Source organism: Phocoena phocoena, chromosome 15 (genome assembly GCF_963924675.1).
Source record: "Phocoena phocoena chromosome 15, mPhoPho1.1, whole genome shotgun sequence".
NCBI lineage: Eukaryota > Metazoa > Chordata > Mammalia > Artiodactyla > Phocoenidae > Phocoena > Phocoena phocoena.
In genome coordinates this window covers 1,202,592-1,227,616 of record NC_089233.1, presented here as the reverse complement: position 1 = coordinate 1,227,616, position 25,025 = coordinate 1,202,592, and the positions used below count along the sequence as shown (strand labels likewise).

Here is a 25,025-nt window from a genome sequence, read left to right as displayed (position 1 = left end):
TGCGTGCCCGTGGTCGCCGTTCTTTCCCCCTCAGCGCCAGCGCCAGCAGCTTGAGGCCCAACTCGGGACCTGGTCCCACACCCACCATCCTCCAGGGCCCGGAGCTCACCCAGGAACCTGGCCGCACCCCTGCCTTCTCAGTATTCCCACAGCCAGTCTCCAGTTGGGACCCAGCGTTGACCTCAGGAAGACCCGAGGCCCATGGGCCCAGGGTCACCAGCTGGCTCACCTTTGGCGAGGTTGTTGATGAGCTGTTGGCTGCCAGGGTCCCAGGAGAGCAGCAGGGCCGTGGCCTCGGCGCCAAGGTCCAGCAGAGGCAGCAGGAAGCACTGGTCCCAGGAGCGGGCCAGCCTCGGTGTCCCTGTCACGGGAGCAGTCACTCATCCAGCTTCCTCGTGGACGTGCTGAGGAAACGGGGGCCGCGGAGAACGAGCTTGGTGAGCGTCCGGGAGATGGGCTGCCGTCACTCCCACCGCGGCTGCCCCTGCCGTGCACCGAAGACCCCTTCAGGCTGCGGGGACGGGGTGTGCGTGAACACAGGAGCCAGGGTGCCCGGAGACCAGAGAGCAGAGGGCGGGGGGTCAGAGGCACCCTGACCGCCTTCGTGGCCTGGAGCAGAGCCGGGAGCTGGTGGTCCTGGCTCTTGGACGAGCGGACAGCACGCCCCCTGCCAGGCGCCCTGGCCCGCCCTGCAGCCTTCCCGCCGGCCGGTCCCAGAGTCCTTCCTCTCGTCCTCAGGCTGGTGTCCTGGGAGCGGACCCGCGTGCACCACGTTGAGAAGCAGCCGTCGGCTCAGCCTGGGCTCAGAGGGCTGCTCTTCCTAACGGGGATGCGTTTGTCCTTTTGTCGTCTTCTTTAAAAGAACCTGGAAATCTCAGCATTGCCTAAGTGTTTTTTATTCACTTTTCAGAAAGATAAACGACTCTGTCCCGAGTCCCCAGAGGACAACTTCAGAAGCTCCTATAGCCCCTGATTTCCAGCCTCCTACACAGCATCACTGCAAGAGCCCAGCCTAGACGGGCAGCGCGCAGGGCCTGGTCCTCAGCCAGCACAAGGCTCAGTTCCCTGTGCCCGTGGCCTGGGCTGGTCCCAGCTCCCCCGCTGTGGCATCTGCCCACCACTGGGGGTCCATTTATGGACTCATCCGGGGAGGCCGGAGTGGGGGGGGGGTCCAGTTTCAGCACCAGCCACTCTTGGTGACGTTGGGGCCCCCAGGCTGCCTTGGGCTTTCATCACTCATCTCAGGGACGAAAGCCCTTTTGGAGCCCCTGTGGTCACCACGTGCCTTTGTCATGACCATGGTCAGCCGCGGCGAGAACAGGCGTGGGTGGGAGGGGCGGAGGGAGGATACCTGCCTTCCGCCTTGCTGCTGAGGGTTTCCCTCCCTGTGTCGCGAGGAAGCTGACACTGCGGTGGCCTTTCCTCCCTGGCCACCGAGGGGCTGGCAAGGTCCCTTTCGCGGTAGTAAAAAGCCCGGTGCTGACGGTGGGCTTGGAGTGGGGCAGACGCGGCCCCGCCTGCTCCCCCAGGCCTCGTACCCTGTGTCCGAACGCTGTATGCACGTGACTCTCGGGTCCTCAGGCGGGCGAGGCGCCAGCTCTCCTGTGCACGTGGGCGCGCACACACGCGTGTCCCTGCCCCACTGCACCCTGTGTGGCTGTCTCCCCTTTGGTTAAACCACTGTTCAGCACTTGGGATCCTCTGACCTTGTATGTGTTTCTCACGGCTGGAGCGTGTGGCGTCTCGTTCCATGGGCCACATCTCCCGTCCAGGGCGGGTGTCGTTTTGTCGTTCTATCCACGACCTGCTGTCCACCTCATTCTTTCGGTCCTGGTTCTCCCCTTGACGTGTCTGATGCCTCTGGAACCCCCGGCCGAGCCACTCGCTTCCTGGTGCTCAGAACACAGCGGGCCGCCCGTCAGCTGTAGGCTTGCGTTCTCGTCCTGGGTTAGGGCTCGTTAGCGTGCTCTGAGCCATCGTCACGCTCTGTCTCTTGAGCCCGGGGAGACGCGGCCTTGGCCTCTGGAGGCTCTTGTGTGGTTTCCTTGATGTTTTCTCTATCCCGCCTTCTGTAATCTCTTCATGTAAGACCCCTATTAGTTGGATGTTGGAGCTCCCAGAATCTCGTTTCTTCTCTTCTTTGCTGTCTTCCACCTCTGATTCTGTGTTTGTCTCTGGGAGGCACCTTCTGCTCTGTCTCTGAGCCCCTCCGCGGACGCCCACGTGATCCCGACCCCAGCGTGGGGCGGCTCTTCTCTCTGCCGACCAGGTTCATAATGTTCTGTTTGTCCAGAGGCTGTTTGTTTACATTAGGAGCTTCCCGCTGCATCTGGTGACCCCTGGTCTGTGTCTGTGGAGGACGCAGGCCACTCTCAGGGGCTCATCCGCGGAACACAGAGGTGCGGCTCCAACCCCCTTCCCAGAAGGGCTGCCGCCCAGCTGCGGTGACGGGGGGCGGGGAGAGGGATGCTCGGCAGGGAGCTCAGCCGCCAGACCTCCCTATTCCTCCACCCCCGCCAGGCGCAGAGAGATACCCGGCGAGGTCACTCCCTCTGGGCCAGCCCAGCCGTGGCGACTGAGGGCAGGGCGGGGGTGTGGGTCAGTGGGGTGTAGGAGGGCGGCCGCAGGTGGCTCCTGGCAGTGTCTTGCAGGTTGGCTTCTCAGGAAGCGAGCGTCTGAAAAGGACCTGTGTGCGTGGGGTTGGACTCGGGTCTCCTCCCTGCCGGGGGTTGGGGGGACCTGCCCTGGGGCAGGAGGAGCCGGGGGTGACCCCTCGCACAGACCCTCAGACCCCCGGTTCCTCGGCTGCTCCCACTGCTGTGCTCCGGCCGCCCCCCAGGGCCACTGACCCGTCTGCCTGCGTCCCCGTCCGCTTCTCATCCTCGGAACGCGTGTCTCCCCTTGTGCACCGCTGTCTCTCCTCCCTCTCACGGTCTTTGCAGGAGGGAGAGCAAGGATGGACACGTGCGTTCCACTCGTGAGTCGGGGGCAGGGGCTTGCTCATGTTTAAACTCCCTCAGGGTCGTCTTCTGGGGTGTGGTGGAGAGTTTGTGGAGAAGCGGTGCCTTCCACACCGCAGGCTCCTTGAGATGCCTGGGGACACGGTCATGGCCAGAGGACCTGGTCCTCCCTGCCGAGCTCGTAGCTGCGGGAGGAGGCGGACGTAGAGCAAAGCGTGTCTTAAAATGCTCTCTTGTGCTACGATGACCACCAAGGTGGGGCCCACTGGGAACAGGGTGGGAGGCCACACTCCTCCAGGGGCGATGGATGGGGGTTAGTGCCCAGGTGGGAGAGGCCACCCAGGTGCCCGCCGAGGCCCTGAGGCGAGAGCAGGGCGGCGCCTTTGGGGCACAGCAGCCAGTGCGGGTGGACGTGGAGGGGCAGAGGCCAGGGGCCACGAGGGGGCTATTAGGCCGCAGCTTCCCTCAGGAGCTCAGAGTCTTGTCCAGATGACTTGGGCCTCACGCAGGACAGGCTGGCCCTGGATCCTGGGCAGAGGGCGGAGTGTGAGCCCCGAGAACAGAGTGGCTGGCCTGGGCCGAGACCCCTCAGAGCTCGGTGGCCGCGGCAGGAGGCCTCGAGCCTGGAATCTGGCGACCCCAGGATCCCATCCCACCTCTACGCTCTCCCACGCCAGCTGCCTTCCCCACGGGGGGCTGGGCCTGCTGCAGCGGCGGGAGGGCGGGGGGTGGTACTTGCTGTACTGTCAGAAACCTCTGGACTCGGACGTGGGTCAGGCCAGCCCGCCAGCAGGGAGCCACGGCCTTGAGGGGTCCCAGAACGGAGGCGCTTGGAGCAGGCGGTGCTGCTGGAGGTCTGTCTGTCCACGGGGCACAGGAGCAGGATGGGCTGGCCAGACCGGCACAGGCTGCCCCGTGGGCACGGCTCAGGCCCCCTGGCAAGGGAGGACTCGGATGAGAGGACCTCTGGGCCTGCCCCTGAGAGCCTCGCCCACCTTTCAGAGCATCTCTGCGGCCGTCTTGTCTGCGTGTGCATCTCGGCCCCTCCCGGGAACAAAGCGGGTGTAGTGGGCAGTGCTGGCTGTTGGCTTCGACCCCCTCTGAAGGGTCTCCATCCCAGAATGTGGGCCAGCGAGCCGGAGTCTGACCGAGCGCAGGGGGAGCTGCTGCCGGGGCCGGGCCGCCCTCGGGACGCGAGAGCGAGAGCAGAGACCTTTCCGCCGCTGCCGCCTCTGCGCCCTGCCCTCAGCCTGCAAACCCATAAGAAGGAAATTGAATGGCTGCGAGGCAGGTGCACTTCCAGTAAAACGGAGGCACAGCCGGGCTCTGCAGAGGCCTGGCCGGCCGGCCGCCTGCCCCTCGCTGGCTGTGCCCAAGCCCTCGGGTAAACCAGGCTCCAGATTCGGGGCCAGGACCTGGATCTCCGGAGCCGCGAGCCCGTGAACGCATCTTCCTCCTGGCAGCTCTGCTTTCGGGTGAGGCGCTCGCTTACGTAACAGAGTGCAGTTCGGTTTTGAGCTTTCACAGCTGCCTCCTGCAATTCCAGGAGGGCTGGGGTTGATGACGAGGAGGCGTGGGGGTCAGAGCCATGCCAGGGCCTCTCGGACGCGGCTGGAGGAGGCCAGGGGCCTGGGCCAGAGAGCGGACGGCACTGCCCCTTGACCTCCGATCTGTCCCCGCCTGCACCCCGGGGCCTGTCCTCCACACCTGGGCTCCGGGTGATCGAGTCCGCTCTCCCTGATGTCCACTTGTCCACCAGCCTCCCTCCTCCCTCCCCAGGGACTTGCAGAGAGCCCCGAGAGGGGCCTGGGAGGGAGAGGGGCCTGTGGGCGGGGGGGTGGGAGGAGGTTCGGCTCAGAGGAGAGACAGCCAGTGGGCTGGAGGGCAAGATTCAAAGGGCAGGAGAGGCAAGACAGGGCCCGGCCGAGACTGGGCCAGTCATGGGGGCCTCAGGAACATCTCAGTGCAGACCGGCTCCCTGGGCTGGCGGGGAGGGCAGGGGAGAGGAGGGGAGGGGCCCTTGGCTGGGCCCAGGCGTGAGGCCGTTGGGCCCGAGTGTCTGGTGACCCCGTCCCCGGCACAGCCGAGCGGGCTGGGACGTGCACGCGGCGGTGAGGTCTGGGCTGGGTGGCCCGGGAGCTCAGCGGAGCCCTGGCAGCCACTTGTCTGTGGCGCCGGCTCTGTCTGCCCGCGTGTGGCCCTGCCGGGTCAGGTCCAAGGCTGGCCGCCAGCCCCTGATGTGACAGTTGTGACTGCGCCTGCCGGTGGGCGCAGATTGGGGTCACTGCAGGCTCCGGGAGCCTCTGGCCTCTGGGACCGCCGAGGAGCATCTTGGGGGTGCCCCGCGCAGGCCCCCGTCCCACCAGGGGAAGCCTCATCTCGCTCTGGGAGAGGCTGAATCAGAGCAATGCCGCTTCCAAGGATGAAGTCCTGTCTTTTACTTATTTAATCCAAACCATTTTGTGAGTCATTCATTCACATGTATGTAAGCGACTGAGCTACGAGAATCGCAGGAGGGCAAGACGCTGACTGTGCCCCAAGTCAAAGTGGCGCTCGTGGTCCCTTCCCTGGACTTGCCTCTGGGCGGGCTTTGCTGGAAGCAGCACCCCTCCTGCCCCACGTGGACCAGGCCACCGGGGCCAGATGCCCTCGGCCTCTGGCAGCCCCTGTGACCTGGAGGAAGCCCCCGCAAGCCCCACATTCTGGCCCCGCCTCGTGGGCTGTGAGGGCCGCGCTGTGCTGGCTCGCGGCAGGGGGCACGTCTCCCCCGAGCGGGGAGGCCCCGTCTCTGTAGCAGTCTGTGAGCTGCGGAACAGACGGCCTTTTATGCCTGAGGGCAGAGGGGACGCTCCCTTCTCCAAGATCGGGCTGCATTTATGACCAAACTTTAATTTTTCCCATTGGGCCCCTGAGAGGTACTCAAGGCAGCGCCGTCTGACACGGGGACACGTCACCGCACGCGCTCGGTCAGTGAGTTTTTCCTCCTGCTGACGCGTCCATCCTAGGTGGTCTGGCTGAGAGACAAGGGAAGAACCTGGGGTCAGAGCTGCCCGTTACCCTTTTGATCTCATAGTCTGATTACTCCATCGATCAAAGGCTCCACGCCCACGTCCCCGATGGAGAGGCCCTCAGCTCCGGAACGAGAGTGTCCGCAGGGCCGCTGGGCCGGGTGATGGATGGGGGCAGTCCGGGCAGGGCAGGCGACAGGCGGCCGGCCGGCCAGAAACACAGGTGCCGTGAAGAGGCTGCAGGGCGCAGTGCTAGCATCAGAGCTGGGGGGCGGCCGATACCAGGCTGCCCACAGAGCTGCAGGCTGTGGAGACAGGACCTGGGATGTGTGTGCAAAACCCTGGCACGTTACAGAGTGTGTGAGAGGTTAGGGTAGTAATGTTGTCGGGAGTTTGGTCCTGGGGGCAGACAGCCCTACCTCCGCCGTGGATCGGCGGCCAAGCCGTCAGTCGCTTGTGTCCGTGCTTGTGAGGCGGGAGAGACCCTGCACCCGCCTCGCAGCCACGTGGCGGCAGCAGGGCCTGTCGGGTAGCCGAACAGCCCCCCGCCCCAATCCTCAGCCTCCGGCCCTGTGGCGTCTAGCTTGATTGTCTAGAACGGGGCGGGGGGGTCTCTGTTTCCTGGAACGCAGGCTCCCTGCAAGTGACCCTGACTGCGCCTGCTCGTCTTAAACCAGCACGAGACACACTGGGTCCTGCGAGTCAGCGTGAGGAGGGAGGACGGTTGTCCCCACCACAGGGCGGGAAGGGCGGGACTCACACCAGCCTGACGGCTCGAGGCCTGGGGTTTTCCACACCCCCTGGGCGGCTCCACCAGGAAGCACCTGGCCTCGGAGGCAACTCGTGTGCGCTGAGTGGAGCCGCCTCGCTAATTAACGGGGGAATGAATCAGGGTTTAATTACTGGGAAGGCACCTTGGATGGAGGATTTGTGGGAATCGCTACAAATCCTTCCCGATGGCTTCACACAGCTGGTTTCTCCCCGCGCGGCTGTACACCTGGCAGGGGCAGCAAATGGGCCTGAGGGTCTCTGTCCTGAGCCACCCAGTTAGAACAGGGCTGGGGGGCCCAGGGGGGCCCTCGCAGACCCCACCACCCAGGGAGCCTGTCTTCTCCCAGCGGTCTGGTCTCTGGGTGGGCAGTGGGGAACCCCAGGCAGCGTGGTCCACGCCTCCAGATGACCTCCGCTCTCTCGGCCCCCCTGCCCCGCTGCCTCTCAGCTGGCTGGGACATCCAGCCCTGGCAAGGATTCGGCTGCAGACGGGGGAGCGTTTGTCGACTCGTCTGGTTGGTGCGGGCAGACGCAGGGCTGCGGTCTCGGATTGAGGGTCCCCATCTGTGCCCCTGCCTGGAGGAGAGGGGTGAGCCCAGGCTGCTTCCCGGCTTGTCCTCCCCGTCAGGAGCCGCGTGCGGCTTCCTCACCCCTCAGCCGGCGCCCTCTGCCCTTCTGTGTCTGTCCTTCCGAGACTGGCTGGGGAGCTGACTGCCTCTCTCTTCCCCCTCAGAGCTGAAGAAGCAGGTGGAGAGCGCGGAGCTGAAGAACCAGAGGCTGAAGGAGGTCTTCCAGACCAAGATCCAGGAGTTCCGGAAGGTGTGCTACACACTGACGGGCTACCAGGTGGACATCACCACAGAGAACCAGTACCGGCTGACCTCCATGTACGCCGAGCACAAGACCGACTGCCTCATCTTCAAGGTAGGATGCACTGCACACAGCCGTGCGCACAGGACGTCGACCGTCCCCCCGACGGGCAGCCGGCCTCCCCGAGCTTGGCACCGCAGCCCTGACCCCCGCAGGAAGCGTCCGCCCCCAGGCCCCTCATGGCCCTCCTCCTCGGCGTTGGCCCCATCCCTTGGGGGCAGCAGGGCGGGGGCTCCAGCGTCAGCAGTGCCCGCGAGAGGGCTGAGTAACGGGGTGAAAGTCAGGATCGGGCCGGGGAGGTGCCCCCGGCGCTGCCAGGCGTGCAGCTGGATGGCGGCGGACAGGCCGAGGGAGAAGAGCTGCCAGACCTGTGCCGCTCCCGCGGCCGAGGGCCGTCAGGCTGGGGGGTCCCCGGGGGAGCTTGCTGGCGCCGAGAGGATGGGTTTGGAGCTGTTGCACCTGCTGGCGGGAACTCTCAGCAGATCACTGGTATCTCTACTTGCTGGTCCCCGAGGGCACTGAGTCCCAGACGGGAAGCACCCTGCCCACGGCTGCTGCCCGCCCGCCGGCTCAGGGCAGGTGCAGAGTGTGAGCTGAGGACGGGGAGCAGCCGGAGAGAAGGTCCACAGCGTGGACTGGCCTCGCCGTGCAGGTGCCGGCGGCCCGCGGGGGAGGGGAGGTGCGCTGAGCCGCCTCGGCCTGCGGCAGCCGTGACCCCCTTGGCCAGCTCACTGGACTCTGGGAGACTCGGGGCCCTTCCCACCCCAGCCCTGGGGCTCAGAAGGGCTTCCCTGGAGAGCCGAGCCTCTGTGGAAGGGTCTCGGGTGAGCTGGCGGGAGCAGAGGCCAGCCCCGTGCTGCATCCCAGCCCTGCCACCTGAGGCTGGTGCACAGGTTCCCGTGGCCGCGGATCGGGCTGGGGAAGTATCTCGGGTCACGGCGGTTGACTTTATTTTCCCAAAGGTGCTTTTTCAGGCAGGAGGAGGTTGAAGGCAGAGTTAGAAAAAGCTGCGTGCTGTTGCAGGTGAGGGCCCGCAGGTGTATGCCGGGGTGATGCAGGGCTTGGGCTCAGCCCCCGGGCTCTGTTCGGGGAGCTGCAGCCCGGCCCCTGCTGCTGCGTGGGTGGGAGCTGCCTGCCGGTGCCGTTCCATTCAAGGCAAGGCAGGAGCTCGGCTCCAGCTTCTTCCCGCAGGGCCCGGCCCCCTTCCTACCTGCTGCCCCGAGGAGTGGGGCTGGAGCCCTCAGAGCGTTTCTGGAAGGACTGTCCCGTGTGCGCTGGCGGTCGGGAGCTCCCAGAAGCTCCACGTGTGGGCAGGCCGTGCTCACGGCCTTGCTTCTCCTCCCTGCCGTCCTGTTTGCTGTGGTTCACAGGAGTTTTCCTCCCCTCCCCTCTAAAGCCCCGGGGACGGAGAGCGCCCATGGCCAGAAGGAGGAGACTGACCGTAAGAACGGCCACAGGGCACAGCTCTGAGCCTGCGGCGCCCGGCGGGCAGTCGGGTTTGCCGGCCGCCCCTCTCTTCGCTGCCTGGCCTTCGTCGGGGCCCGGCCTAACCCAGGGCCTTGCAGGATTGGACTCGGGCGACAGGCGAGATGCCGGACACAGATTCCAGAATGTGTCACACCGAGCTCGTGGCCGGCGTGGCCACTGTGCCTGTCTCAACTGCTGAGCCGGAGCTTCCAGATCTGTAACCGGGGTGCGGTGACGTCCTCCTGCGGGGGCACACAGAAACCCGTAACCCGCCACCCGGCTCCTCGCCAGTCCCAGATTTACTCGCCCCAGGCTCCCGAGGCCCAAGCCTGGCTCGGCTCCTGCCGCAGTGAGGGCTGCGGGCCCGGAGGCTGGGCTTCGGCACGTGGCTGCCCCCGACTTGGTGTCCCCCTCGGGGAATGGGCACATGCCTTCCCCACGGGGCTGGTCCTGTGGGTCGCGGCCCCAGCGAGGTCTGGCTCGTGTGAGGGCGCCAGTGCCCCTGGGGCCCTGCTGTGCCTTACGCTGACCTGCGGCTCTGAGCCACTGTCCGGGCCCTGCCTGCCGCTGGTGTTCAGGGACGGGCACTCTCTCCGCTCACCGCCCAGAGCCGTAACCGGTGCAGACGTGGCACCGAGTCAGGAGGTCCCCGAGGCTGGAGCTCCTTCCCGCGGGCACCGTCACCCAGAGTCAGGGCCGTGAGTCCAGAGAGGCCCAGGCGGGGCCCTGCTCTCTGGGACACCGACGGGACCGGGACCCAGGGACCCGGGGGGGAGGTGACCCCTTCCCCGTGCGCGTGCACCCGCCCGTGTGGAGGGGAGGCGGGGAGTGGAGCTGGGTCCCTGGGCCCTCCACGAGGGGGCGTGCCTTTGTTAGAAGTAATGAACCAGTACTCGTGTGTCGTGACCGTAGAGTCCGTGGTTCACCTCACGTGTCGTACGGTTCAGTGGCTTTGACAAATGCGAACTGTCAACGTCCCACGGAACACTTGCACGCCCTGAACACCCCAGCACCGTGGTCTCTTGCTGTCTCCGTGGTTTTGCCTTTTCCAGGATGTAGTGGAGGCACAGTCTGTGGCCTGCTCAGACCGGCTTCTTTACTTAGTGATTCACACTTGAGGCGCCTCCAAGGTCTTCTCTTGACTCGATGACTGACTTCGTTTTCGCTCTGAGTAATCTTCCACTGTCTGCGCGGACCGCAGTTCATCTGTACCTCGCCTGCTGAGGGACACCTTGGTCGTTCCCAGGTGTTATTAGCAGTTACGGGTAAAGCTGCCGCAAACAGCTTTAGAAACTTTTCCGGCCACTTAAACACGCAAGCTTGTTCTTAGCTCACAGGCGGTGCAGAGGCAGGCCGGGAGCTGGATTCGGCCCGCCGCCTGGGCGTTCCCGCCCCGGACACGCTGCTTCTCCACTCAGTGCCCCTTCCCTCCGACCCTCACAGCCCAGCTTGGGCACGGCCTCCCGGAGAAGAAGCCGCCCTGGGTCCCTTCGTCCTCCCAGCCTGGCCCCAGTGAGAGCCCATCCTCGGGGCCAGGCCACTCCCAACACCTGCCAGGGAGCTGGTCTTGTTCGGGGCCTGGCCCCAGGTCCGGATTGGGCAGCAGGTTCACGAGGGCCCAGGAGCAGGGCGCAGGGTGAGCGTGAGGCTGGAGAGCCTGCCCCGGTGGCCCCTCGTCGCATTTTGCTGTGGGTCATCCTGGGCGGTGCCGTCTGCTCCTCCGTGCGGCTGCCTCAGGGCCTGGCGCTCAGCCCCCTCCGCATCTGGTGTGGCCCAGGACTGGCAGTGGTCAGTGTCTGCCGGGTGAAGATGACTTTTGGGGCATGGCTGTGAGGACGCCCCGTCAGGTCGTGGGACGGCGCTGGACTCTGGGCCAGAGCCACGGAGCTGTGGCACCTTCGCGTGGCTTTGTCCGTGTGCCGCCAGGGCGTGTGGATGTGTGTGTAGGGGAGCTGGCGCTCCGACACGTACACCTTCCCCGTCTGCCTCTGTACGGTTGTGCCCGGGTCAGTGCACCTCCTGGGGGGCCCCACGGGCACCTGCTCCTGAGAAATCAAAATACAGGTTTGGGGGAGCGCCGAGGGGTGGAGTCCCCAAGCGGCTTTCCGAGGCTGCGAAGTACAGGTGGTAGGGAGGCGGCTGGGAGGGTCCCGACCCCCCAGGAGCCGGGCAGCCGCCAGGCCATGTGTCAGCCCCACCCATCTCGCACCCAGAGCTTTCCCCTCACGGCCAGACTGGCAGGGATCCTGATCCCGCCGTCTGGGATCTTTGCCTGCCCCCCGGGGCCCCGCGAGGTGCTGGCCTGAGGCGGAGGGGACTGGGGCCCACACAGACCCGAGGCCCTGCCCCTCACAACATCCTCCAGCACATCCCTGCTTGCTGGGCCCTGAGGATGGACAGAGCCGGCTCCGTCCCAAAGTCGTCCAGTTGTCAAGGGATAGAGGCTCAGGCTGAGGCCCCCTGTGGCCCTGCTGCCCGCCCTGGAAGGGGCCAGGTGTGGAGGCTCCCTTGAGCGTCCCCACCTCCCCTTATTCAGGCGGGCCTTGCCGGGGGCAAGTGGACACAGGCTACCTCTGCTGCCTCTGGACGTGGGCGTGAGCCTCCAGCCGTCTGCCCCTTCCTTTTGAAGCGGTTGGGAAGGAGCAGAGCACGTGTTTGCGGGCCTGCCCTCACCACGCAGGGAGCAGACCCCTTCCGCCATCCTGGCTTACAGGGCCCCGCACCCCGTGGGCCCTGCCCTGGCACCGGGCACTGGAACAAAGCCGGGCCCTCAGCATCCTGCCTGCTGGACACGGGCCACCAGCCTCCTGAGCTCCCGGGACAGGGCGGGAGGGCCGAGAGGGGCAGCCCCATGGAGGTGACGTCAGGAGGAAGGGAAACTGGGGGGTGGCGGAGGTGACAGGGGCCTCCCGGGTGTCTTCGGCCCTGACCCGTGCCTCCCTGGAGAGGGTCGCCGGGTCCCCGGGGGCAGGACGGGAGAACGGCACAGCCGAGGCCAGACCAGGCAGAAGCTGGAGCCGTAGGGCTGGCGACCACGGGGCCTGGCCCAGGTGCCCTGCGCAGGACTGGGGCCGGAGCAGGTCAGCGGGAGGGGCGCCTCGGAGCTGCCGTGGCGACAGCTCTTGGCTAGAGGTGGGAGGTCGCAGGGGCTCAGAGGAGCAGGGACGCCTCACGGTCCCCGGGCTCCCCTTGGCAGGTGCTGACCTGGACCCCGCCCCCCACGCGAGGACTCTGGACACCGTCGCGGCCGCGCGTCGCTGGGGCTCCTCCTTGTCCGGGGACATCTGGCCTCCGCCCAGCGCTCACAGCCGCAGGCTGGGACTTGGAGGCTGGCGTTATGCTTTCTTCCTCGTTCTGCACAGTAAAGAGTTGGGACAGCGGCTCACCGGGGCGAGCTGAGAGCAGAGGGCCTATGACGGGGCACCGTGGCCCCGGCCTCTCAGTGGCTGAGCGGGGCCGACCAGCCGGGTCCGGGTGGCAAGCAGGTGGCGGTCAGCCCCTCATGGAGCTGGCGCAGGGACTGGCCCCTGGGGCCGGTTCCCTGGCAGGTGGCTTCCTGGAGGCTTCATCCACAGGCTGGGGCCTTCGTATCGGGAGAGGGGCTGGTCCGAAGCCGGGACCCCACCTCGCTGAGGCTGGGCAGGGAGGTCCTTCCCTCTCTCCGTTCTGCCGTCTGTCCCAAGACCCGGGCGTGGAGTCCGTGGTTTGACGGAGGTCAGGCACCAGGAGCAGTGACTGATGCAGTGACCCCCCCACCCACCCACCCACCCACCGACCCACCGACCGACCGACCGACCGACCGACCGACCGACCGTCTGTGCACGAGCGCCGAGATGACCCCGGGAAGGAGGTGGGAGGAGGCTGGCTCCGCAGGCACCGGTGTCCCCACAAGGACTTCGGCCCCAGCGGCTCAGACCTGTTGGACCCCAAGCCGGCGGGGGGCTTGGCCCTGGCCACTCCAGCCCCCAGGCCACTCCCTGGGGCTCTAGGATCTGGTGGCATCTTGTAACTGAATACAGCTCACCGGTGATGGGGCCGAGGCGCAGGCAGGTGAGATGCAGGTGGGGGTGACTTCCGGGCCGCCCCGGGGCTGGGTGCTGGCTGGGCTCCCAGCCCCACGCTGCCCCTGGTGGGCGCCGAGGCAGAGGCTTGGGTCCGGGGGTGGGTGGGCTCCAGCCAGCAGGCAGGCGAGCGGGGCAGGTGGCCCTCCCGTGCCCGGAGGCCGCTGGCAGGTCTGTTCGCTGAGCAGAGCCGTGTCCCTCAGCTCTCCCCCCGGCCCACCAGCCCCACCCCAGGGTGGAGACGGCCAGCAGAGTCAAGCCAACCCTGGGCTTAAATCCCAGCAGCGCCTCGGCCGAGGGCCCTGGTCTCCCCGGAGGTGCCCGTGAGGGGCCAGGCTTGCAGTGCCGGTGGCCGGCGGCCTCGGGCCAGCTCCTGGGCCGGGAGGCGGCGGGTGTTTGGCTGTAGCCCTGCCCACGTCAGGCCTGGGGTGCGGTCTCGCCCAGCCTCCCCACCCTCCGTGGTTCACCTCCGTGTTCAGAGAACAATCAGGCCTCCAGGTGCTCAGACTACCTGGTCTCCCCTTCACCTTATGGACGAGGAGGCAGACCTCCTGGGAGGGCAGTGGCCCCGGTCACTCCACGCCGAGCGTCCAGGAACTCAAGTTGGAGTGTATGTTCCGAATTGGCTGAGGGACAGGGAAAGCGGGGTTTGCTTCGTCGTCTTTTGTCTTTGAAGCGGAAGCGCTGGCCGTCGGGGCCCTCGGCCACGGCCTCCTCATCCGCGCGTAGACCCGACCTGACTGTGACCCGGGTCGTGCAGGGGCCCTTCCCACCCAGCTCAGCCCGGGGGCCAGCCTGGGTGCCGTCCCCTCCTGGGCTGCAGTGAGCAGGCGCAGTTAGCCTCCTGGCCCCCGGCCGCTGAGGAGCTGGACGGCGGCCCCCAGGCTCAGAAAGCCCTGGGGCTCCCGGGAAGGAGGGCCGATAACCCGCTGGTCTTGATGTGGTTTTCCCACTGCCCACGTGGCATGGTTCATGGACCAAACCTCTGCTCCGACCTGGGGCCCATCACGGGCTGCTTAGGGACCGTGTCCCCTTCGACAGGCCTGGTAGGAGGGCGCAGGGCCTTGCAGCGGCCCGGCTCTGGTCTCCGCGCCGCCGGCCAGTGCCGCTGTGCAGTCAGCCGGGGCCTGGCTCAGAGAGGACGGCGAGCCGGCCCCGCCAGGAAGTGGGGGGCTGAGAGCTTGCGCCAGGGGGCCGGCTGGGCAGACGGCGTCCTTTCTCCTTGGCTTTCTACCCCGACAGGCGGTCGGGACCGTTCACGGGCTCCTGTCTGAAGGAGCCGACTTGTGGGGCCTCCAGCCCGCGCGCAGCAGTGAAGACCCAACGCAGCCAAAGATAAATAAATAAATTTATCAAAAAAAAAAAAAGGATCGGCCACCTTGGCGTAGAGGGAGTGCTGCGTTCGGGCTCACTGGAGGCGGTCGGGAGGAGGCTGACCTGGGTTGGACTGCGTGACAGCGTCTCCCCAGGAAAATGAACCGTTTCCTTCCTGTGTCCCTGGGCCCCTGGCAGTGTGAGGCAGCACGGTGCAGTGGAAGAGCCGGTTTCAATTCCATCCTCTTGTGCAAAGGCCCTGTGGTCCAGGAGGCCTGGGCAGCCTCAGGACTGAAGCCAGGCCATGGGGCTGAACCCCGGGGTTGCAGAGGAGCCTGGTCTAAGGGAAGGCGGGTGAGGGCCGCGGCCTGGGAGTTTCGGCAGCGTTGGCCCTTTGTCCCAAGAGCGGTGCAAACTCATTCGGGAGTTTTTAAGAAAAGGGGGTCAAGGGCTTGATTTGACATTCAGAAGTGAATGTGGGGAGGTGGTGAGTGGAGCACACAGTCCGTGAGCCTTGCCCTGGCCCTGCGGTTGCAGCAGCAAACCCTCTTCCAGACGGTCCTAGTGGGGGCGGGGAGCGTTGTGCACATGGGGAGGGCGTCCAGCAAGCATGAGGAGCTATCAGACCCCAAGGGCCCTGGGCAGGCCTGGGGCCCACGTCGCCCTCCTCACTGCCCCCACTTACCTGTCAGCCAGACACAAGCTCACAGGTATGTGCAGCTTCCTAGTTATGAAAGCAGCTGTAGAAGATCTGTCAGGCTCAGGAGTGCAGGGAACGCCGTCGGTCTCACGCGTGGGTCCCGGGCAGAGGTCACAACCCCTCGCCTTCTCGGAAGTGCCGTGGCCGCGGGGGAGGAAGATGTGGGCTTTTCCTAGGCAAGACCACGTGATGGGCACTGCTGTGTGGGTCAGCTTGGGCCGCCGTAGACCACGCCACAGACCGGCAGCTCGGACGGCAGTCTGCAGCCTGGACGTCCGAGCCCGGTGCCGTCGGGTCATTCCAGGCTCGCAGATGGCCACCTTCTCTGTGTGTCCTCACGTGGATTCCTTGTGCACGCACTGGGAGGCAGTGGGGGTGGGGGGCAGACAGCCCGCTGTGTCTCCTCTTCTCGTAAGGACGCCAGTCCTCTTGGATCAGGGCCCCACCCTGATGGCCTCGTTTTACCTTCGTTACCTCATTAAGGGCCCTGTCCAGATACAGTCGCTTGGCTGGGGGGGCCCTCAACACATGAATTTGGAGGAATGCAGTCCAGCCCGTAACTGTCTGCAGCATCTCCCTTGTTTCGTCAGTGTGTATTCGATGGCCATGCAAGTCAGTACACGTCTGTAAATCTGGTGACTGATTCTCTAGGCCTGGAGAGATCGGAGCCTGAAGGGGAGACCCACCGCCCCGTGGGCGGAGGGGTAGCAAAGGTCAGCCCGGTGTTTGCTGAGCCTGGGCCTCTCATTGGGCTTTAGTGACCCCCTCAAACTAGAAACCTCTCAGCAGCAGGGGGCCCCACCCAGGAACGCCCCCTAGCCCCGTCCCAGAGAGCCGGTTGCCTCCTCGTCCTCGAAGATGACCCCCAGGGGGCTTTGCCCGCATCCTTCACACGCACCAGACCCTCAGCCAGTTCCTGCGCCCCCCCTTGCGTCCCCCGTCAGCCCATCGCCCCGCCCATTCCCTCCAGACGCCAGGCCTCACCTCGTCCCCACCCGCACCCCCGCCTCACCCAGAACTTGGCTCAAGAGACCCTCAGACCAACTCCTTCCCCAGGCCCAGGGCAGTCATCCTTCCCTGGTCACAGGGACACCTGATTGGGGACCGTCAGCCTGGAGAGGGCCCACCAGCACCAGCTCACAGGCGCCTCTGCCAGCCCGTAAGGACCCTGGGGCTGGCGCCATCCGCTGCTAGGCTGGACCCCGGTCCCGAGGCCCTAGAGGGTCACTGGGTGCCGTTATTCCAGCTCGTGGAATAGCTGGAATAAGCCCCCAGCGCAGGACCACCTGCTCTTCCCTGGGGTTGGGCCTCTGCATCCGAGCCGAAGCCGAGGGCCGGGCCAGGCGCAGGCAGGAGCGCTGCCGTGAGACGGAGCCTTCGCTTGTCTCGCCGTGGCGGTCCGTGTGGATGCCGAGTCTCCAGGGCAGCTGGTCCTGACGAGCTGTGCAAACTTCATCAGTTCACGTCAAAGTTTGTGGAAGGTGTCTCTCCGGGAGCCTGTATGAACCGCCTCTGGTGGCCAAGAGGACCGGCCTCCTCGGCAAGGTGACGATGTTGACATGGAACAGCCTTCTCCAGCCTCTCAGCTCCTCCTGTGTCGTAAAGAGACTCCTCTTCCTGGCTGGCCCCTCCTCCGATGCGCCGCTGTTGTAAATAATATTAAAGCATTTTTTTCCAAGGAGACCGAAGGGAGCGTGGGGCTGGAGTGGGGGAGGTGTCCTGAGACAGGGCACGGTACGGGCACCGTGGAGCTGGGGGCTGGGCCAGCCTCTGCTGTCCATCTTGGGGGCACAGCTGTGGTACAGGGGACAGGACGCCGTGCGGGGCCCGTGGGGAGCCCCCTCGGGGAGCTAGGGCCTCCGGGGGGGCTGGGTGTGGGCTGCCCCCCTAGGGCAGCGTGCCCTGACTCTGACCCCTGATGGAGGTCTGGGCCCGCCAGCTCTGCAGCGGGAGAGTGTCCTGTCTGCTGTCGCGCTCGCTCACTGCCCCACACGCAAGCCGGGATCAGGAAGCACGCGTGCCAGGTCCAGGGTGGGCGCCGAGGTGGAGTGGGCTCCCCTGGCCAGCCCTGCCCCTCAGGCCCGCCCAGTCACGGCTCTCCCCTCCAGCTTCACTGAGACACGGGGATGGCTCTGTCCCCCCAGCCACGTGGAGCCTCGGCCTTGGGCCCCAGGTTGGCGGATGGAAAGTGGTCCTGGCGTCGCCCATGGGAGGAGCAGCGACAGGGCTCCTGGTCTGGGCTCTGGTGGCTTCTCTCTTCCACAAGGTCCCTCTTGTGATCCTTGGTGCGAGGCGCACAGAGCACCCCCCGAAGACGGGCGGAGACCCCCCGGCAGAGTGACCGTGGGGCTGAGCCTCGGCAATGCACCTCCGTCCTGCGGACCTGGCGGGGCCCCAAGGGAGGAGGGAGGTGACCAGGTGCGGCTGGTAACTCACCTGTGAACCGGAGCCCTGGGGTTCGGGGGGTGAGGCGCCTGGACCGGGTACCGGTCCCCCGGGCAGTGGGGCTGGCGCACACCCAGCTTCCCGAGGGACAGGGCCGTGTTGGGGGCTGGGCTTCCCCTTACTCTGGGGGAGGGGGTTTGGTTTCAGGGCCCGAAATTCTTAGATAAAGACAGATGTTTCAAATCCCCAGGGTCGGCACGGGTCTGGGACAGGTTTACAGCGGAGGGAAGAAGCTCTGAGGAGGGTTTGGGCGGGCGGGCGGGGGCTGCTCTCCCGAGGAGAGTGTCCCAGGCCGGAGTCGACGAACTTTGTGAGGGACCAGCTTGTGAGTATTTTCAGCTTTGCAGGCCATGGCGCCTCTGTCGCAGCTGTTCCGCTCTGCCCAGGTCACACACGTGCCGCGGAGGGCGGCGTGGACCCGAGGATCGCGACCGTGCGCCCGTGATGCTTCCTTTACAGAACAGCCGGCAGGTTTGGCCTACGAACCGTAGTTTCGCTGACCCTGTTCTAGGAGAGCGGGGTCTGCTTGCCAATGACCACGGCAGCTTCCCAAGTTAGGGAGTCATTTCGCGCATGTCTGTGACAGCTTCGGGTGCACCGGGCTGAGCCGTGCGGCCCCTGCAACCCCTGCCGCTCATCCTCTACTGGACGAGTGAGAAAAGCGGGTCCCCTGCTGTGGTCTGACCCTCCAGAGCCCTTCCTGGGGCTCCAGCCCCTACGTCTGGCCTGTCCCCGCTCTGCAGCAGCCACGCGGAGGCCAGGGTCGGGACGGCTCAGCATGGCCTCCGGCTGGCCTCACCTTTGTTGCTCCCGGTGGGCTCTGTGGACCCGTGACTGGATTTTAAGCCGCTCCCCAGCCCCTCTTCCTTCCTCCCTCCTCTGCTGACACCCACCTGGCGACAGGCCGGGCTGGCCAGGCTCTGGGTGCCTTAACTCCTGTCCCGCCACCCTTCCCCCGCAGTGGGCTGGGGAGGGTAGAGCCCCTGGTCCTGCATCTGCCGGGGCTGGCGTGGCCGTGGTGTCTGGCTCTGGGTCCCCGCCCCTGCCAGCGGACGGGCCTCGGGCTCAGCCCACCCCACACGTGGACGAGGGCTCGGTGCCCCTGTTTTGTCTCTGTTGAATTCATTTTCATAGTTGCTCTATTTATAGCAAGGAGTGTTTGTTTTCACGTTCCGGTGGTGACATAAAGCTTCTTTTCGAGCTAAGTCTATGTAAGTTGATAAAGATGGTTGATTTAAAGAAAAACATTAAGTAAATGACAGAGCTGGCAGGCAGCGTCCACAGACGCCTGCCACTTAGAAACCTGCCGTGGGCTCGCTCGCTCACTCCCCAGCAAGGCCTGCGACGTGGCACGACTCCTTTGTCACAGATGAGGTTTCCCATGTTTGGAAAGGCGAGCCAGCTCCCAGCTAGTGGCAGCCAAGCCAGGGTGGCTCCAAGGCCAGTCCCACGGCAGGTGCAGGGCCACAGGGGGTGAAACACGCAGACTCTGACTCTAGGGCTGGGGGCCCCACCGAACTCCCCAGGACAGTGAGGCAGGCAGGAGCCGGGACGGAGCGGGGTGGGGGGGGTGGTGGTCAGCCCGAGGCCGCCACGGCCTCTGGGACTGAAAAGAGGAAGCCCCTCTGCGTCATCTCTTTATACACAGTGCGAAGCCTGTGCTCGCTCTCGGGGCTGGGCCGAGTGGACCCCGTGGAGTTCAGGCTGGTCTCGGGAGGGCCGGGCAGGACGCTCGCAAGCCAGGCACCACCACATCCATCTCCTGCAGCCTCAGCTCCTCCCACATGCTCCCGTCCACTCCACTCAAGGCTCACCGGCCGCCAGGCTCCTCCTGGACTCGCCCAGTGCGCTGCCTCAGGACCCTTGTATGTGCCGTCGCCCTGCCCTGGTCCCTCAGTACCTCGTCCAGGGCTCTGCTCAGAGGCTACCTCGTGCACAGGCCCGTCGTGACTGTCCTTTCCAGAGGAGCCGTCGCTCTGTCCAGGGCCTCCCCGGCTTCGTTTTTTGGCTGTTGTATCACGTACCTGTTTATTTTCTGTCTACGCCACTGGAATACAGACGCTCGACAAGAGCAGTAACTGTCCAATTTGTTTCCAGTTGTGTCCTCAGCACCCAGGGCAGAGCCGTGCCTGACCCATAACAGGCACTCAGTCGGTCCTGGGTGGGTGGACAGTGGACAGATGGACGATGCAGAAGGAAGCGATGGGCTGTCTGCAGGCCCTGCGAAACTCACGGGAGGAGCAGACGCTGGGGTGCGCCTTGAAGGCTGGGGAGCGTCTCGGGGGAGGAAGGCTCCACAGGCAGAGGACCCAGCACAGGGAGGTCTCAGCCGGGGAAGCACGACACTCGCAGCGGGTGCGGTGGCCACAGTGCAGGCGTGGCATTGCTGTCCGTGTCTCTGGCCTGTGTCCAAGGCAGGTGGAACTGCAGGGAGGGCGGGGGGTGGGTCTCGCCTACTGCGATGGACCCGCTGTCAGGTACGCGCCTGGCTGGCCGAGTGCTAGGCTCTCTGCGTGCGTTTCTCGTCTGTCCACCCAGCAAGCTCTGAGGTGGACTGTCCCTGTTCCACACGAGGGGACAGAGACTCAGAAGCATTGGCTGCCCAAGGGGGCTTGGGGCCAGACTGCCGGCCTCGGAGAACATGTCACCCTCCGTCCCCGCTCACACGGCAGTGCCCTGATCTCGTGCATCACCTCCCAGAGGTGACACCTGGGCCGGCAGCCGTTGGCACACACTACCCTGCATCTTCTGAATCTCAGTACATGGGTCGTGAGGAGTTTCGAGAACCTGAGAATGCCGGCGCTCAGACCCGCCCAGAGCCGCTCTAAGCCAGCAGGTGGGTGAACCCACGCCCCCTTGAGGCTGGTGCCTGTACAGCTCCAGAGCGGTGGGAAGGGGCGTGCGGGTGTGGCCAGGGATGTAGCCGCCTGCCCTGCTGTGTGGGCATCCAGCCTCCCGCACCCTCAGGAGCCTGGGATCTGGGAGGGAGACTGTGGAGACAGGTTCCTGTGGCCACTCCCGCCCCCCCCCCCCCCACTCAGCGTGAGATGCCGCAGCCCCGATGCCAGCCTGCCAGCTCTGACACCCAGGGGCCTGGTGCGTGTGCTCTGGGACCCCCGCCCTTAATGATGGGAGCTCCGGCAATGATTTCCCCAGCCCTCAGCCTAACCCCATGGTGAGGAAACTCAAGTTGAAATTATATTTCAAATGTTAAACCAACCAAATAAAAAAAACCCAGTCACATAGAAACATGCATTTTCAAAACACCATTGTTTGTTCTGTCACGATTAACGTAAGCAGGGAAGGAGGTGTGGGCTCTGCAGGGCAGCCGGGTCCAGCGCCGACACTGCGCCCATGACTCGCCCCAGCGTCTGGCAGGTGCAGGGCAGGCGGAGGAGCCCAGCCTCAGAGCCTTCCTCTGAGCCCATACCTGCAGGTCCCGGACCCCACCTGTGTTTCTGACCGGGAGCCTGAGAGGGTGCCGAGCTAGCACTTCTGACCGGGTGCCAGTGTCCTGGGACAGGCGTCCCCTAACCCAACCCAGCCCCAAGGTGAGGCCCGGCCTGGTTGTCCCCCTGGATGCACCCTCTCTCTCCAGTGCTTCCTTCCCACTCCTGGTTTGGCCTCCCTCTCCTTTCTCTCCCTGGCAGCCTGACCTGTCTGCACTTTAGATCAGCACAGGAGCCCACCTGGGGAGCCTGGTTAAGAGGCCATGTTTGTGCAGGATGGGCTGTGTCTACTGGTCATGGGCCAGTGAGGAATAAGAGTGGTTCAGCCAGTACTACCCAAAGCCATCCACAGATTCAGTGACATTCCTATCCGATTACCCATGGTATTTTTCACAGAGCTAGAACAAAAAAACCCTAAAAATTATATGAAACCATAAAAAGCCCAGAATTGCCAAAGCAGTCCTGAGGGAAAAGAACAAAGCTGGAGACATAACCCTCCCAGACTTCTGGCAATACTACAAAGTTACAGTAATCAAAACAGCATGGTATTGGCACAAAAACAGACATATTGGATCAATGGAAAAGAAATAAACCCACTCACCTACGGTCAATTAATCTATGACAAAGGAGGCAAGAATATACGATGCACAAAAGACAGTTCCTTCAGCAAGTGGTGTTGGGAAAGTTGGACAACTGAATGTAAATCAATGAAATTAGAATACACCATACACAAAAATAAACTCAAAATGGCTTAAAGACTTAAATATAAGATACGACAACGTAAAACTCCTAGAACACAGGCAAAACATTCTCTGGCGTAAATCGTATTAATCTTTTCTTAGATCAGTTTCCCAGGGCAGTAGAAATAAAACCAGAAATAAATAAATGGGATCTAATCAAACTTACAAGCTTTTGCACAGCAACGGAAACCATAAGCAGAATGAAAAGACGACATACAGACTGGGAGAAAATATTTGCAAATGATGTGACTGACAAGGGCTTACTTTCCAAAATATACAAACAGCTCATACAACTCAATAACAACAACAACAAAAAAATCGAAAAATGAACAGAAGATCTAAATAGACATTTCTCCAAAGAAGACATACAGATGGCCAACAGGTACAACAGGAAAAGATTTTCAGCATCACTAATTATTAGAGAAATGCAAACCAAAACTACAATGAAGTATCACCTCACACCAGTCAGAATGGCCATCATCGAAAAGTCGACAAATAATACACGCTGGAAAGGGTGTGGAGAGATGGGAGCCCTCCTACACTGTCGGTGGGAATGTAAGTTGGTATAGCCACTAAGGAAAACAGTATGGAGGTTCCTTAAAAAACTAAAGATAGAGCTACCATATAATCCAGCAGTCCCACTCCTTTACATATATCGGGACAAAACCATAATTCGAAAAGATACACGCACCCCAATGTTCACCGCAGCACTATTTACAATAGCCAGGACATGGAAGCACCCTAAACGTCCATGGACAGATGAATGGATAAAGAAGGTGTAGTACCTACACACAATGGAATACTACACAGCGGTAAAAAAGAATGAAATAACGCCATTTGTGGCAACATGGATGGACCTGGAGATGATCATACTAAGTGAAACAAGTTAAAAAGAGAAAGACAAATAGTATATATCACTTATATGTGAAATCTAAAATATGATACAGACGAACTTATTCACAAAACAGAAACAGACTCACAGATGCACGGACAAAGAAAACAAACTTAAGGTTAGCAAGGGGGAAAGGGGGGTAGGCGAGGGATAAATAAGGAATTTGGGATTAGCAGATACAAACTACTGTATTTAAAATGAACAACAAGGTCCTGCTGTAGAGCACAGGGAACTATATTCAATATCCCGTGATAAACCATAATGGAAAAGAATATGAAAAAGAATATATGTGCACGTATAACTGAATCAGTTTGCTGTACACCAGAAACCAACACGTTATAAATCGACTATACTTCAAAAAAAAATTTTTTTAATAAATTTAAAAAAATGAATGGTTCGTCCACCTCCAGAAGCATCGCCAGGCACTCAGGGCGTGGTGCCGCCTGCGAGGGCCGGGTAGCCAGCTGTCCTTCCCCCGTCACCTCGCCTGGGATGGAGACTCAGAGCCGCGCAGACAGAGCCCCTGGCACAAGCTGATGCTGGAGAGGTCGTCCTTGTGGGGACCTTGTTGGAGAGAAGGGAGTCCTCAGGGCGTTCTGGAGTCTGGCCGCCCCGGCCCCCTTGCCCAGACAGGCACCCGGAGCTGTCTGCAGCAGGGGCTCCTACAGGCACTTGGGAGGTGCTTGTTGGAAACACATGGGCCCCGTGGGAGTGACCGGCGGGTGTGAGGAGTGGCTGGAGGCAGGGGTCAGGACACCGGAGCGACTGGTCCGCTGGCTGCCCTAGGGGAGGATGCTGGGGGCGGGGCATGGCCCATCCCTGCCCAGACCGATCACCCTAGATCTCGGGCACCAGGCCTGACGTGGCAGGAGGCACCACATCCTCCCGCCCACGGGGTGAGGAGGTGGCCCTCAGCCCGTCAGCCAAGCACTGAAGGTGTCCTGCAGGCGCAGGGGGAGGCTGGGTCTCCCCCTCGTCCCCCGCTCCGACTGCCCCGGGCCCCCAGCCGTGGCAGGTGCACTAGCCCTTCTCTGACAGGTGGCTGGCGACGCTGCTCACGGGAGATTGATTCCCTTTGGTGAGTTCCATCCTGGTGGTGCCGACGGTCTCCTGGGAGAATGCCAGACCCTCCAGGGAGGGACTGCGGCGGGCAGGGGGTGGGCTGCAGCCAGAGGCCGCTGGGGCTCCCTCCAACCGTCCTGGTCCCGGGCTGCCTGTCTGGGACATCTCAGGGTCACGGTGCACATGCAAACCCGACGGGTTTCGGGGCCTGCCCGGCGGCCGTGCCGTCAGGCAGCAGTCTGTGTCTCCGTCCCCCGAACTCCTGCCGCACGCCCCCTGCTAATCCTGAGGGAGCCCCCACGCCCGGAATGGAAGACCTCAGTGAATGTTTGTCCGGTGGATCCCAACCACCGTCGTGCCCGTCACGAGGCCTCTCCCCACCCTCTGTCCCCTGAATCCGAGGGCTGCCCACGGGCGCACGCGTGAACCGTGAGGGGTCTGCCTGCCTCTGGGGGCACTACTTCCAGGCGGCTGGGACACGCGTGCTCAGAGCCCCAGCTCCGCTCCCACTGCCTCCGAGTCCCCCAAGGGCCTTGCGCAGGGGTCGGGCCGGGAGTGGCCCCGCCACAGACGCCGAGTGATTTAGCAACGTGATTACTTCCTAATGCAATACCTCACAGAGCTTTTTATTAGATTTTCTCCCTTTCCTTCCAAATGCTCTTTGGAAATAAACACCTGGGGCTGTTATCCTTTATATCACTCAGTTTAATTAGCTTTTAAATCACATAATGTCACCGGACTGCTCTCAGATGTCGGCTGTCTGGGCCAGGCTGAGGGACCTGGGTGTCGCCCCACGTGTCTGCCCCTGTGAGGCCCGCGCAGCCGTGACTGGGGGCCCGTGGGCCTGCACCTCTCAGACGGGACACGGGCTCCACGAGCAGCCTTCTCCATGTGGCCTGAGGTCCAGGCTCTGCTGCGATGGCCACGTGCCCCGCCCCGGTTCCTGGCAGCAATGACAGTGGCCTGGAAATCCGAGGGGTGGGTCGGAGCCCCCAGGAGCCTTGGAACCGGGCGCGAGGCCCAGGAAGGCCACTCAGACGAGGCCAGCGGGAGTCGTGTTAGGACAGACCCTGTGCCAGGTCGCTCGGGAAATTAGATTCCCCCGTAAGGTCACTCACTCTGACGGAAAATTAGGCGGTATTTTCCTAACCGAGCGTGGCTCTTCCTTCTTGGCGGGGAGGTGGCCTCCTGTCCAGCATTTCATGGTGTATCGTGAAGTCAGCCGCTCCCCGTGTGCGCCTCGTAGGAAGCCCTGTGCATCCGAGGGCAGCCCAGGTCGCCTTCCC

At 63.6% G+C, this 25,025-nt stretch overlaps 1 protein-coding gene across 1 annotated transcript in view; it reads left to right on the top strand.

The window, feature by feature from the left end:
- Positions 1–25,025, top strand: part of MAD1L1 (mitotic arrest deficient 1 like 1) — a 311,511-nt gene that overhangs the window by 269,570 nt on the left and 16,916 nt on the right. The window contains exon 16 of the mRNA XM_065892363.1: positions 7,473–7,663. Within this exon, the coding sequence (XP_065748435.1) occupies positions 7,473–7,663 (191 nt within the window). The remainder of the gene's footprint in view (positions 1–7,472; positions 7,664–25,025) is intronic.